At 41.8% G+C, this 15,771-nt stretch overlaps 1 protein-coding gene across 1 annotated transcript in view; it reads left to right on the top strand.

The window, feature by feature from the left end:
* Positions 1-15,771, top strand: part of PCDH15 (protocadherin related 15) — a 1,564,441-nt gene that overhangs the window by 831,219 nt on the left and 717,451 nt on the right. Inside the window, exon 13 of the mRNA XM_068257852.1 lies at positions 8,841-8,975. Coding sequence (XP_068113953.1) covers positions 8,841-8,975 — 135 coding nt within the window. The remainder of the gene's footprint in view (positions 1-8,840; positions 8,976-15,771) is intronic.

Genomic DNA, 15,771 nt, shown 5'->3' on the forward strand with positions numbered 1-15,771 from the left:
CTGGCTGAGCAGTGTACACACAGTGGCAGTACACACAATGCTATATAGTCTGGCTGAGCGGTGTACACAGAGTGGCAGTACACACAATGCTATATAGTCTGGCTGAGCGGTGTACACAGAGTGGCAGTAAACAATGCTATATAGTCTGGCTGAGCGGTGTACACAGAGTGGCAGTACACACAATGCTATATAGTCTGGCTGAGCCGTGTACACACAGTGGCAGTAAACAATGCTATATAGTCTGGCTGAGCGGTGTACACAGAGTGGCAGTACACACAATGCTATATAGTCTGGCTGAGCGGTGTACACACAGTGGCAGTACACACAATGCTATATAGTCTGGCTGAGCGGTGTACACAGAGTGGCAGTACACACAATGCTATATAGTCTGGCTGAGCGGTGTACACAGAGTGGCAGTAAACAATGCTATATAGTCTGGCTGAGCGGTGTACACAGAGTGGCAGTACACACAATGCTATATAGTCTGGCTGAGCCGTGTACACACAGTGGCAGTAAACAATGCTATATAGTCTGGCTGAGCGGTGTACACAGAGTGGCAGTACACACAATGCTATATAGTCTGGCTGAGCGGTGTACACACAGTGGCAGTACACACAATGCTATATAGTCTGGCTGAGCGGTGTACACAGAGTGGCAGTACACACAATGCTATATAGTCTGGCTGAGCGGTGTACACAGAGTGGCAGTACACACAATGCTATATAGTCTGGCTGAGCAGTGTACACAGAGTGGCAGTACACACAATGCTATATAGTCTGGCTGAGCGGTGTACACACAGTGGCAGTACACACAATGCTATATAGTCTGGCTGAGCGGTGTACACAGAGTGGCAGTACACACAATGCTATATAGTCTGGCTGAGCGGTGTACACAGAGTGGCAGTACACACAATGCTATATAGTCTGGCTGAGCCGTGTACACAGAGTGGTAGTAAACAATGCTATATAGTCTGGCTGAGCCGTGTACACAATGCTATATAGTCTGGCTGAGCGGTGTATACAGAGTGGCAGTAAACAATGCTATATAGTCTGGCTGAGCGGTGTACACAGAGTGGCAGTACACACAATGCTATATAGTCTGGCTGAGCGGTGTACACAGAGTGGTAGTACACACAATGCTATATAGTCTGGCTGAGCCGTGTACACAGAGTGGCAGTACACACAATGCTATATAGTCTGGCTGAGCGGTGTACACACAGTGGCAGTACACACAATGCTATATAGTCTGGCTGAGCGGTGTACACAGAGTGGCAGTACACACAATGCTATATAGTCTGGCTGAGCGGTGTACACAGAGTGGCAGTACACACAATGCTATATAGTCTGGCTGAGCGGTGTACACAGAGTGGCAGTACACACAATGCTATATAGTCTGGCTGAGCCGTGTACACACAGTGGCAGTAAACAATGCTATATAGTCTGGCTGAGCGGTGTACACAGAGTGGCAGTACACACAATGCTATATAGTCTGGCTGAGCGGTGTACACACAGTGGCAGTACACACAATGCTATATAGTCTGGCTGAGCGGTGTACACAGAGTGGCAGTAAACAATGCTATATAGTCTGGCTGAGCGGTGTACACAGAGTGGCAGTACACACAATGCTATATAGTCTGGCTGAGCGGTGTACACAGAGTGGCAGTACACACAATGCTATATAGTCTGGCTGAGCCGTGTACACACAGTGGCAGTAAACAATGCTATATAGTCTGGCTGAGCGGTGTACACAGAGTGGCAGTACACACAATGCTATATAGTCTGGCTGAGCGGTGTACACAGAGTGGCAGTAAACAATGCTATATAGTCTGGCTGAGCGGTGTACACAGAGTGGCAGTACACACAATGCTATATAGTCTGGCTGAGCCGTGTACACACAGTGGCAGTAAACAATGCTCTATATAGCGTGGCTGAGCGAGGTACACAGTGGCAGTACACACAATGCTATATAGTGTGGCTGAGCGAGCCGTGTACTACTGTTCCCAGCAGCGACACACAATGACTGGGGGGACCCTGGCTAGCGTGGCTGGAGCGCGAACTACCCTGCCTGCCTACCCAAAGCTAAACCCACAAACAAATGGCGGAGATATGACGTGGTTCAGGTATTTATTTACCCGAACCACGTGACCGTTCGGCCAATCAGAGCGCTTTCGGGGTCCGAACCACGTGACCCGTTCGGCCAATCACAGCGCTAGCCGAACGTTCGGGGAACGTTCGGCCATGTGCTCTTAGTTCGGCCACGTGGCCGAACGGTTTGGCCGAGCACCATCAGGTGTTCGGCCGAACTCGAACATCACCCGAACAGGGTGCTGTTCTGCAGAACCCGAACAGTGGCGAACACTGTTCGCCCAACACTAGCCACCACACCCAAATTTCTGTCTTTAGCTGGTAATTTCATGGGTTCCTATGGTGGACCCAAATTTCCCATAGTCTGCTAGTGCTCAAACTCTTTATTTTACTTTACCACTATTGCACCTGCAGCCTTTGGACCCTTAAGGACCAGAGACTCCCCCCCCCCCCCCCCCCCCCTAAACAGAAGCCAATTAAATCAGCTCCTGACTCGCAGATGTTGCTCTACTGTCATCATGACAGCAGAGGGATTGGGCTGCAGTGACATAAGAGCAGCATAAATGACGAGCAATGAATCTGTGCAGTGAGAGTTGCTAAATTGTATGCTGTGGCAGGAATAGCAAGACACAAACAGGGTGTGTACACCCTAACCATAGTTCCACTGTGATTGCATAAGCGGTAGATTTCAACTAATGCTGTCCCCAACAGGTTAAAATGGTTTAAGGCTCAGAATAGAAAAACATTTTGTTGTCTCTGATGGTATATACACAGCAGCTTCTTGACTCCCAACAAGTATAGTACTAGTATTTGGTTAACTTCTTATTAAGAACTAGTAAAAAGGCCCACCCATTAAAAAACGGGCACTAGGTCACAGCCTCTACCCCCCGCAATGCGTGCACATACGCATCCCACTTGCTCATTCCCCACCACTATCTGAAGTATATGCACACAGGGAGCTGCTTGCTTTGCAGTTGGAAAAAGCTGTTATTTCCCACAATGCAATGAGAACCTCTGTGAACCACACACAGCAAACTGTCAGCCCTGTGTCCTAAGTGCCCTGGCTGCACACATGCTCAGTACAAAAAAGCCAGGGAGACACAACCATTCAGTTGATGATGCAGGGACACTTGCATTTTATTGTATAGGATATGACATAACATAAACCCAAATCAGTTTACCTCTTTTTTTGGGCCAACAATAGAGAGGAAAGAGACCTTTTCCCACAGCTTAAGGTTGAGAAAGAAGTGCTTTACAAGCAGCAATAATTCGGCATCAGGGGGTATAATCAAGAAAGACACACTATCCATATTGCTGTTCACATTATAAGTTAATTTAATAAGTAGTTAATAAGTAAAATTAATAAAGATCCATGGTCATTAACTTTGGGTCACCCATGTGCGCTCCCTCTCCAGCTTAAGTTTGCGGCAGGGAGGGGGGTCAGATCCCCCTCCCTCACCTGGGTCCCCCATGTGCGGGAGGGGAGTCGGACCCCCCTCTTTCACCCGGGTCCCCCATGTGCACTCCCCCTACAGCTTAAGTTTGCAGCGGGGAGGGGGGTCGGATCCCACCTCCCTCACCTGGGTCCCCCATCTGCGCTCCCCCTCTAGCTGAAGTTGAGCAGTAGCCGCCGCTATTAGTAAGAGGCAGCGGGCGGGGTTACTCACCTATTCCACGTTCCAGTGTGCGTTCCACTGTTGTCACTTACTGCTATGCCACCCACTGTATTGTAAGTGGACAGCATTGCAGGAAGGGACGACAGTGGAACGCACGCTGGAACGCGGAAGAGGTGAGTCATCCCCATCCACTGCCTCTTAGTAATAGCGGTGGCTGCTGCTCAACTTAAGCTAGAGGGGGAGCGCGGATGCGGGACCCAGGTGAGGGAGGGGAGTCTGACCCCCCTTCCCGCCGTTGTGCCCAACACCCCCTTCCTGCCTGCTACCCCCTCCAGCTCGGTGGCAAGTCTAAGACCGCCCGGGGGGGGGGGGGGGCAGGGCGCTACTTCTTCTTGCTTGGACCGGCCCCTTCTTTTGCTTGGACCGGCCCTGGGGGCAGGGCGATACTTCTTCTTCTTGCTCGAAGATTGAGGCATGTAGCCTATTATATATAGATTTGCAAATTTTCACCTTCCTGTTTCTTAAAAGCATAATGCAACACTTTTAGTCTGTGAGCCAACCTACGCTAATCATTCTTTTATACTCTAGTTTCAAGTATATACTATACTTAAGTTTGTCAGTTATACATCTAGTACTTTGGATTTATAGTTTGTAACTTACTCTCCAGGACTCTTGCACTAGCCTTAGTTAGAGTGTACAGTATGTTTGTTGAAAAAAAAAGTGGGTTTTGAGGGAGTGCTTAAAGATTTCAAAGGTTGGAAAATGAAGGATGTGTTTTTGAAAAGGATGCCAGAGGAAGAGTGAGGCATGTGAGAAATCTTTTATACATAAATCTGAGGAGGGAATTCTTGAGGAGGACAGAAGAAGGTGCAGATCCAACATTGCATCCAGGGTTGGTATCTGTAAACGAGTAAGGACAGAGGAGACATTCAGGAGAGAAATATTGTGTAGAACTTTGTAGGTTAGGGTTAAGAGTTTAAAACGGATCCTCTGGTTGTTTGGCAGCCAATGAAGAGCTTGACAGAGAGGGTCAGCAGAGGAGGAGTGAGAAGAAAGATGAATGAGTCAAGCAGTAGAGTTCATTATAGATTGGAGGGGTGTAAGTCTATTAGTTGGTAGTTCACAAAGTAGTCCACAAAGTAGTATATATATATATATATATATATATATATATATATATATATATATATATATATATATATATATATATATATAATATTTTTATGTGCTGAGTGTGGGAAATCTGAAAAAAAAATGACGTGGGGTCCCCCCTCCCGAGCCTCTGTAACCCCTTGTCCCCCATCCCTTACTGCCTGAGGAAGCGGGGCCACGCCCGTGAAACATGTTCCAAACCTTTGGGGAGTATATAAATAAAATGTTGGTGTTATATTTCCACACGTTCTTTCTTGTTTTGTCCTTTGGAGTGGGTAAGGATCCACCTCCACCACTTCCATGTTTTAAAAGTTGTATCTCGTTTTATCATGTTGGCGCCTCTGTTTTACCTTAAATATGTATATTTCAAGAGTCCAATCAAGAGATAAGAGCATGTACCAAGATTTTAGTGGTGTCTTGAGAGAGAAAATGTTGAATATGAGATGTTATTGAGCTGGAGATGACAGGAGCTGGTTAGAGAGTGAATGTGATGAATAAATGAAAGTAAGGAATCAAATATTACAAATAGTACAATTTTGCCTTCTTAAAGAGAACCCGAGGTGGGTTTGAAGAATATTATCTGCATACAGAGGCTGGATCTGCCTATACAGCCCAGCCTCTGTTGCTATCCCAAACCCCCCTAAGGTCCCCCTGCACTCTGCAATCCCTCATAAATCACAGCTACGCTGCTGACAAACAGCTTGTCAGAGCTGGCTGTGTTTATCTCTGTACTGTCAGTCTGCTGCTCTCCCCGCCTCCTGCAGAACTCCAGTCCCCGCCTGCATCCCTTCCCTCCCTGCTGATTGGAGGGAATGGACGGGGGCAGGGACTGGAGCTATGCAGGAGGCGGGAGAGCAGCTAAGACTGACACTACAGATGTAAACAGAGCCTAACAGCATGGCTGTGATTTATGAGGGATTGCAGAGTACAGGGGGACCTTAGTGGGGTTTGGGATAACAACAGAGGCTGGGCTGTATAGGCAGATCCAGCCTCTGTATGCAGATAACATTCTTTAAAACACACCTCGGGTTCTCTTTAAAATGGAAAGTATTTTCAGGCCTTCTTAAAATGGAAAGTATTTTCAGGTAATCCATTCCATATGCCCAAAAACAACACCTATTTCCCTATTAATCTCTAGTTGTGTCTCCAAATAAGTAATCATGGGGATCTCTGTTTTATAGAGAGTGTAGATGACAATATATGTACTGGGGTAGAACAGAGGTAATGGTTTGAATGGCTCCTGGGCCATGAAAGCTACCATAATACACAGCAATAAATAAAAAAACTGAATTAAACAGAATGGATAAACAGCTTGCCAGCTCATGACATCAAAACAATATGTGATTCCGATTCCTTAGGTGCTGCATCTATTAAGTGGAAACCATTTGGGAAATTGTAAGTGTTCCATAGTAAAGTCAAAGAATTCCAAGATTCTTACAATCACATATGCGGTATGGAGAAAAAATGACTTTTTATTGGTAACATTTTTTCCCCAGGAAATGAAGGTCTTTTACATTTCTGTATGTTCCAATGTTTCTTAGCCGGTGTAGTCTTTTAGTAGGCAGGTTTAGACTGAATCAGTTGCTATCTGTTATAACTGAATGGACAACTGATGTGCAGCCCAGGTGAAAGATATTTCATGTTTCCCTATGGATCAGTTCACGTTCACACATTTTAACTGATAGCTTATTCCAAGTGTGCTGCTGCAGCACATCAGATCACTTACACTGTATCAGTTTTTCAGTGTTACATGTAAACCAGCCCTTATGTTGCCTACACACTTCCAATTTTACCACCTCCATGTAGTATGAGCGTTTATCTATACAATCTATAATATATGTATACAATCTATATCTATAATACTTATCTATTGGCCAACCAAAATTGGATGCGTGTATGCACTAAATAGAGGGAGAAAAAGTTGTAACAGATTTCATCTTCCTAGAATCGATGATCTCTGCAGATGGCGACTACATTCATGAGATTAAAAGGCCCTTGTTGCTTGGAAGGAAAGCTATGGCAAGTTTGGACAAGATACCAAAGGAAAGATATGTCACTTTACCAACAAAGCTCGGGATAGAGAGAGCCACGGTCTTACTAGTAGTATCATATGGCTGTGAGAATTTTGTATATCAGAGGATGGTGCTCAAAAGCTATTTGCAAAGTTCAGTCCAATTTGTTGCTACAACATAAGTAGTCCTCAAAACATATCCTTAGTTCAATTCATCAATTTCTGTTTTCTCATAAGTTCATAGCTGTTGGATAGGGAAGTCACCACCTCACCCTTTGTGAGTGACTCATCGGATACTAAGAGCCTCACTTGGGTCTAGCAGCACCTTGGGACTGTTCCGGAGTCATCTTCCCCCTCACGACCAATCAGTATGGAATATCCTTCATCCTCAGTATGGCACGTCCAAGGTCACCATGTACCTCAATAAAAACGCTTCACATAGTATAAAACCCGCTAGCATTTATTATAAAATTTAAAATGCACTCACATATCCCTTAATATATATGGTGCTCAGAGTAATTTAGAAACGGGCTCTCCACTGCTAGGATCTCTCGTTTCTCGTGTGAGGCATCTCCGCTGCACGTCAGGCCGCGTGCTATCCAACCATGACAAGCCGCCGGAGCATTCAGCCACGCTGTCCTTGGCGTCATCTCTTCCGCGTCTAAGCTCCACCATACCGGTTTTGTCACTCGTGACTCGTCAGGAGGCCCCAGATGAGAGATTCTCTTATTTGCAATCTCCATTAAAAGCTTTAATGCGCGACAGAGCCCTCCCGGTTACTGTCGATTAAATATAAACTTTACCCACAAGTTTCACGGAGCTGCACTGCTTGTGGCAGTATTGAATTTTGGGAGTGATCTCACGGAAGAAGTGCAGTCAACTTTTTCTAGGAAGGATGGAGATGCTGTGTAGAATGAAGTCGTTGTCAACATGCATGACACATTAAGTTGAAATATTTGAAATGTTGAAATGTTAGGGCACAAAAACTTTCAAAATGTAATGGATACATTTGCAATGACTCGCATTTCTGGGCTCTGCAAAAGTGGCTTTAAATAAAAAAAAATACTTAGGCAGGTAACCGGGGTGGCAATACTTAAAACCTTTATTTGAAAAATCTAGAAACTATATGGGATTTTTAGCATTTACACATGAAAAAAAGCCTCTGCATAAAATATGTAATTTTTGCAAAATGGTGTACCCTTGATCTACCCTCGCCATGCCACTGCCTGGGTTTTGGTACACTTTGTACATCTTTCTTAAAGAAATTGTGGCTGCAGAGATGCCCAGAAGTTTTCAGAAGTTTGCCTGCCATTATTGTTAATGGGACTCACCACAAACAATTGGTTTGCAAACACGAAATCGCAGTTTTAATCTGTGTCGGTAAAGAAATATCTGTGTCTTTCTGATGTTCAAATGTGTATACTTTTTTGTTAAGATTAAATCTAGTAAAAAGTTTTGACATCCGAAAACGATTCTCATTCATATTGCTCTTTCAATATAGCAATACAATAATCCATCAAAACTCTGTTTAAATGGTGACTAGCATGGTTTAATAAGCCATGACCAAAATATACATAAAGGGAAGCGAGAAGTAAATGGAGGCTGCCATATGTAAACAATAGAAGTTGCCTGGCAGCCCTGCTGATCTATTTGGCTGCAGTAGTGTCTTAATCACACCAGAAACAAGCATGCAGCTAATCTTACCAGATTTGACAAAAATGTCAAAAACACCTTATATGCTGCTTGCTTGTTCAGTGGTTTATGGCTAAGAGTATTAGAGATGGAGGATCAGCAGGATAGCCAGGCAACTAGTATTACTTAAAAGGAAATAAGTATGGCGGCCTCCCTATCCTTCTAACTTCAAGTGTCCTTTAATAAGAAAGAGTACACAATATCATTACATTTAGAACTGTTTATTAAAAATGAGCTTTATAAGTTTTGACTGTAGTAAGGATTTTGTATTGTTTGTTTTTGTAGACAAAAGACCCGCAGCTCTTCCTACATTTAACAGACTACAGCACAGTCTTTGCAGTAACCTCAACCGGAATTACTCGCTATCTCACCTTACTTCAACCTGTTGACCGTGAACGTCAGCAAATCTATACATTTTCTGTAAGTATTTCTGTGTATTGTTGGATACAATCACGTGTATTGGATTATTATATTTAAATAATATGTGAGCACAAATACCTGTTTTTGTATAAAAGTCTGTAACATTGTCTTGTCTTTTTCTATATGCTTACAGTCCCCTTTATATACTGTATGTGCAATTCTATGTGCACATGTGCAGTTAAGTGCAGGGCCAGAGGTGAGAGAGGCTCCAGCCTCAGGGCACAGTGTAGGAGGAAGGAACGCACAACTCACTCAGCTATCATTCCCCTGTTGTGTTTAAAGCAGAGAGCAATAAGAAAGGGGGATACATGGCAGTGACAGAAAGCCAGATTAACGTGTTGGGGACCCTGGGGAGCCTCTTGGTTTAATCGCAATCAGTGTGTAACGGCTGGGGTGGGAGGAATAGAGGGGCACACTTTTTGGTGTCTCAGCCTTGGGTGCTGGAGGTTCTTGTCCCGGCTTTGGTTGAGTGTTTCAGGAAGCCACAACATGTCCATATTCAGCAAAACAACTGTTAAATAAGATGTATTCAGCAGCACAAGTAGTAGTTTGGATGAGCTTTTTTGTAGATTGAAGTGACAAGTGTTCTGCAAGGATTCCTTTTCAGAACACAAAACATAATTTTGCAGGTTTCTTTGGCCAATGGATTGCAATAAAGCAGTTTGAGCAAGTATTGATGGTTTTTTAGCATAAACATGACATCTTCGGAGTTACCAGTAGCAATATTGTGACTATTTTACACAAATAAAGGGTAAAGGTCTTAAAGAAAGGGAAAAGAGAACAGACAAACCATGGTTTGTTCAGTGTATGTCCTGATGGCCAGAACCTACCAGCATAATAACCTTAAAACTAAAAACATTTCTTTGTTAGAATTGATACAAATCCTAAAATAAATCTGCATGGTTTATACTTCCTGATTCATGGAAGCAAAAATATTGTTATCATCCTGTGCTTTCAAATGAGCTCTTCTGCCGTCTCTGCCATGGCAGTCAGCTGACCCAGGGGAGAGATCAAATTACAACTTGTGATTAGACACAAATGAGGGGGAATTAGACAGACTAAACACTCTAAATACATACAGAGTGCAGTCCTGTACAAGAGTTCAGGTCCACGTTAACCCATTTTCATGCATTTTAACATTCAGTTTAAAAACTTCAATATCATGAAAAGTTTGCTCTCACATGTAAGATGGCATACCATTCACATAGGGTTTTACTGGTCTCACCCCCATTTCATGACTAGCCATACAGGTTTCATCCCATATAGTGAATCACACAGAGGGGGAGTGCCCCAGATGAGTCACAATATAAGATGAAACCAGTAGGGCTGGATCTCTGCAATGAAGAAGGAAGCTAAATGACAGAGCAGGTGAATTTTATGCCGTATTATATGTGACTGCAACATTTTAATGATATTGAAATTTTAAAACGGAGTTATGCTATGGTAGCACTGGATTATTATATTTGAGGGGCTTTGTCACATGACATCCTGTGTAGTTTTAAAGAGGGGAAAGTAAGTCAAGTATACACGCTGGGGAGATGCCTGCTAGGGATGGTCAGAAATGCCCATTTCTGATTCCCCAGAATTACAGATTTTCAACAATTCCAGTTTCCAATCTCCATTTTTTTCTAATTTTACGATTTTCCAATTTCTGATGAGTATTTTTTTTTTTTCATCAGAGAATGCAAAAACTGACGAAAAAAATTGGAAAAATGGATTATTGTGATTGGTCTATGATCTGATTTTTGCAGACAGTCCAGCTGCCAGAATAGAGTGACCATGAACATATAGGTTGTTGCAGAGAGTGCTTTCTGTAACAATTAAAAAGAAATCTTTGAGAATCCCCCATGACAAAGATGGACTTATCTTAAACATGTTCGTAAAAAGTTCAGAATCACAGGAATTAAAAAAAAAAATCGCCTAATTTAAGAACTCGCCAGCGCTTATCACTGGTGAGTTTAGTAATAGGATATGGCCCAATGTGTTTCTGTAATCTCCAGTGTTCCAGTGACTAACTTCTGCATTCATTATTGACTCACAAATGTTGATGCCAGAGGCACAGGCTCCATCCAAGTGGTATGTCCTTCCTCCAGATTTATGGTGCTGAAGGACAGCACCACAGTGCAAAACCTTTCTCCGTATTTGCCCGAGATGTGGAAGTATCACTTAAGGTTTCGCCTAGAGATACTTACTAAGGATCGGCCATCATGTGATTGAACCTGAGAGTTATCGCCTTGAGCAGGATATGGCCCATTGAGTGCTCGAGTGAATACTGCTGCATACATTGTAACACGATTGAAAACCCTTGGATCCATAAATGTGATACTATTGCAGATAGGGGCATTTAGTCTCAAAGATTTTATTCTATGTATGGTTTTATTTGTTTTTCTGAGACTTTAATCTGGAGTTTTTAAAGTGGAATTAAAGTGACAAGTGTAATGCTTTGCTGTGAAGTTATTTGATACATAAAGTGTTTGATCCAACTGTTATCCAGAGGTGATCAGAACCTGGTGAGCGTTCTTAGGGAAATGTTGCACATATAGTAAGAGCACTGGTTTGATCACTGCCTCTGTGGTGGATTGTCAGTTTGAAATTGGAAGCAGTATCATACTTTGTATAGTTTTTCTCTATAGGATGCCAATAAGTGAAAAGCACAGCAGAAGCATATACACCTGACAATTGAAGTTTAAGCAGATACCATTCGGAATTAAAATGTATTTAGTAAGAAGAACATTATAGGAAGGTTTTCTCCCTTTTTTCTCCTTTGATGAAGGAATTCAAAGATGACAAAGCTGGTATATAAACATTTTCTGTGAAATTGTATTCTGAATTGTACTTGACATTCTGATTTCCTGTTTTTGGCATTTCTGAGTTAAATAGCAAAGCTTCAATAGAAGAAAAATAAAAATTGATGTAGGAGAGAACATATTTGTGATCTCTGAAGTGGTGCAAACAGTAAAACATGTCAAAAGAAAGTAAAACACAAACCTTTATAATTTTAATAATTAAGTTTGTTGTGACATTTTTAGTTTAATTCATGTTTGCCTTTTGTGTACTTCAAAATGACAGGAACATCTTTGTTATAATCAAGTTTTGTTGCATAAACATGTATTAGTAAATGTTAATTTACAGAAATATGCTATGAACGTTACATTTAAATCTGAGGCCCCTAGGGAAAACTGAAATTACTGTTCCTCCCCAGATATACAATTTAGAATAAAATAATTAAATGTAGATAGATGAATGCTCTCATAATTTACAGAAAATAATGCCAGGTATTAGACTCTTAACTTTTCCAGCATGTACAGATATACAAAAGAACACTTACGAATGTCTAAAATGGGATCAGTACAGCATCTTGGCATGAAAGAGAATATTTTTGAACCAATGGTTAAAAATAGAGTCCATAATAAAAAGAGGTTTTTTAAGCAACTTTCAAAGACACTCAAAACCATGAATATGAATGATGTATATAATATAAGAGAAGTAAAATATGATTGGTAATAAAGGGACTCAACCATGCATAGAATAGGTTTATTTGTCACAGGAGGCTAATTCTGAATGGAACTAGCTTATCAAATGCACAGAGGTGTCTATATTGGATAGAAATATTAAAGAGCAGTGCCAGAAATGTGTCATCTTTCTCTCTCTGGAAACTGAGCCTGACAATTAACAGATGTATTTTTGGCCTCATGGAAATCAATCTGTTAGGTGTGAAGTAGTGATCAGTAAATTCTATTTGTGCTTTCCTGCAAGAAAGGAAACAATAATAAATAGAATATGTGACAAATTCAATTAGTTATTACAAATAAGAATTCATGAATTATTCTTTAAGCATTACTGCCAGTGAAAATGTGTCAAATATAATAAATGTCTCAGTAAATCTATTGGCTAAAAAGGTCAGCAGTACAGATATGCAAACCTGTGTGCAGCTTACCTGCCTCTCATAGACTGCTGAACATACTCATCACAAAATAATTACATTTTAATTCTCAACCCCTTAAATGAAAATAAACATCAGCAGGATTGTTTGTTGTTAATCATGTTGCACTGGATCTCTTATGTGTTTAAAATTATTTCTTTGGTTTGAAGTTTAGATAGCAACACATGTGCATATCCCCTCTCCCAATCTAAATAAGATTCATGTAGATTAATTATAGTGACTGAAGTGCATTATTCTGAGAAATTCCCATTGTCCAACTGCAGTCAGGTTTTAGTTTTCTTGTTCAATGTATGGCAGAGGATTTTCAAACCTGTCTCTGTCTTAATTTTATCTTTGTCCTCCTATCCCCTTAGCCTGTGGCCAAAACATAGTGGTTTTTCTAAAATCCATGTTCTTGTACTTTGCATGCAGAGATGTGAATCTTGCTATTAACACCTCTATGTTTAAAAGTTAATTGGAGAAGGACCAATAATGGCAAAAAAAGAGTTTCACTTACCTGGGGCTTCTACCAGCCCCATGCAGCCATCCTGTGTCCTCGTAGTCACTCACTGCTGCTCCAGTCCCCCGCTGCCAGCTAGTTTCGTTTTTGCCAACCTTTTCATGCACCGGCGGGAATGCGTAAAAATGTATGCAATGCGACCTGCCGACCCCGAGGTTGGCAAAAATGGAACTAGCTGGCTGTGGGGGACTGGAGCAGCAGTGAGTGACTATGAGGGCACAGGATGGCTGCATGGGGCTGGTAGAAGCCCCAGGTAAGTGAAACACTTTTTTTTTTTTTTGCCTGACGATTCCTAGAAGTACCAATACATTTATAATAATGAAATTCATATCTATACTATAATTATATTAATATCTACATTTTGGTCCTGGAAAAAGAAGAAATGAGGTAGGTATTGAGTACCTATTCATACCAAATAGCAAACTCTCTAAACTATTTTGGTACCAGCTAGAATTGGTTGTACACTGACATAACCCTTACATTTGTATTGATCAGCCCTATAAGCGGCCAGTTCACACAGACGTTTACCACTGCCCACAGCGTTCATCAAGTGCTGCCCATTCCAGTGAATGGATAGTGTCTTTGCTGTGGTTTGCACAAAAGCCATGTTCTGATCCCAATTTTTCTCATTGTTTCAGCCGACCTGGAAGCATCATGGTTCTTCCAGAGTCAGTTACTACCACGTCTTCATGTCCCCCTGCAGGGGTGAAGATGCCAAAAGCCACCAGAAGCTGTCAAAAGCTTAACTGCATGCTTGCAGAAAAGCATTTGACTGACATGCCAGCTGAAGCCTGTTAGAACCAACCATAAATCTATTTTGTATCCCCATAAAGTGAGGAGAACTTTAAAACCTAGCTGTAGGAACCATGATTGAGGGATACTTGTGCTACAATGGGCCTGATGCAATTGTCAGACTCGCCAGCGTTAAACACTGGTGAGTCCGATAATCAGGCGACTATAAAGTCGCCTGATCCAATTGTATTTAGCACTAGGCAGGGTGCTAAAAGAACTCGCTTGAGCGATATTCTCGCCCAGCAAGTTCCTTACACCCTATCCTATTGCACTTTGCATGCCTCTGGGAAGCGATGCTTTCCGGCAGAAATGAGCATTAGCTTAGACCTGCAAAAATCAGGTCTAAACATGCTAACGCGCGTCATCGCCTCGGCATCTGGGGGTCTCCTTTAATAAGGAGACCCCCAGAGCTCCCCGCCGGCCCCTGCTCGTCCCCGCAACCCCTCACGTAGCTACAAAGTTAATTGTAAGCAATTTTCTTACAGCCGCTTTACACCCGCCGGCCGCCGCATCTCGCCGCAAGTCCCCGCTGTGTAATTACAGTGTACGAGTTACTATAATTACACTCGCTAATAACAGAGTTCCGGCAAAGCATCTTTGAATCAGTCGCTGGGGCTCCCCATTGGTTCACAGGCTGAGCCATTTTCATTGGTCCAGCCTGTGAACAAATGGGGAACCCAGAATGCATATTTGTGCATTCATAATGTGTTGCAGGCAAATTATATTAATCTAACTTGGTAATTAAGTTGTTTTACTGCTTTTTAGTCCATTTCTAACAATTATTATGAGAAATGGTAATAAAAAAAAAACAAAAAAAACATGCAGTGGCTTAAACAGTTGAACCTAACTTGCCTAACTCCATGCTCCCATCCAGTGACTGACTAAGCATTACCTTGTACTCATACTGTGCTGTGTGATCTGGTTTTCTATTATTCCTGTATTGTCATATTGCTGTTTGTCACCCCTAAATATTGTCTGTAACCTAAATTAATGTCCAGCGCTGCGTAATATGTTGGCGCTTTATAAATACAACAAATAAATAAATAATAAATAATAAGTTGCTGAAAGAGAACATTTGGTTTACTTCAAATGCTTCTAGTGCTTGTATTTTTTTCTAGTATAGTATGCATGTCTTTTTCTCTCACAGAAGAGGAGGAAACACAGCTGCAAATTATTTTTCACTAGATTGACTTTGATAAAATCAATAATAAGATCAAATCTGGAAGGGAAAAAACTAAATCCTCAGGTTTGTCCTACAGCATTTTGCAACTCGCAGTCTTATAGCTCTGAAAAATGGGTAAAATCTATATATTATTTTTCTGTATGCATTTTACAGAGGATTCTGGAACTGATGCAATTATTTTGCTTGACATGCCCTTAATACCACTATGATAGTCTAAGCTTGTGAGGATCTCAGTGTTTGAAGGCTAACATCAGTGGGTATCCAGTTACTATAGTTTTCTGCATGCTAATAGTCCAATTATTTAAGAAAGAAAAAAAATGAGACATATATGGCAGAGGATTTGAATCATTTACTGAATTATCTTATACATATGAATACA

Source organism: Hyperolius riggenbachi, chromosome 10 (genome assembly GCF_040937935.1).
Source record: "Hyperolius riggenbachi isolate aHypRig1 chromosome 10, aHypRig1.pri, whole genome shotgun sequence".
NCBI classification, from domain to species: domain Eukaryota; kingdom Metazoa; phylum Chordata; class Amphibia; order Anura; family Hyperoliidae; genus Hyperolius; species Hyperolius riggenbachi.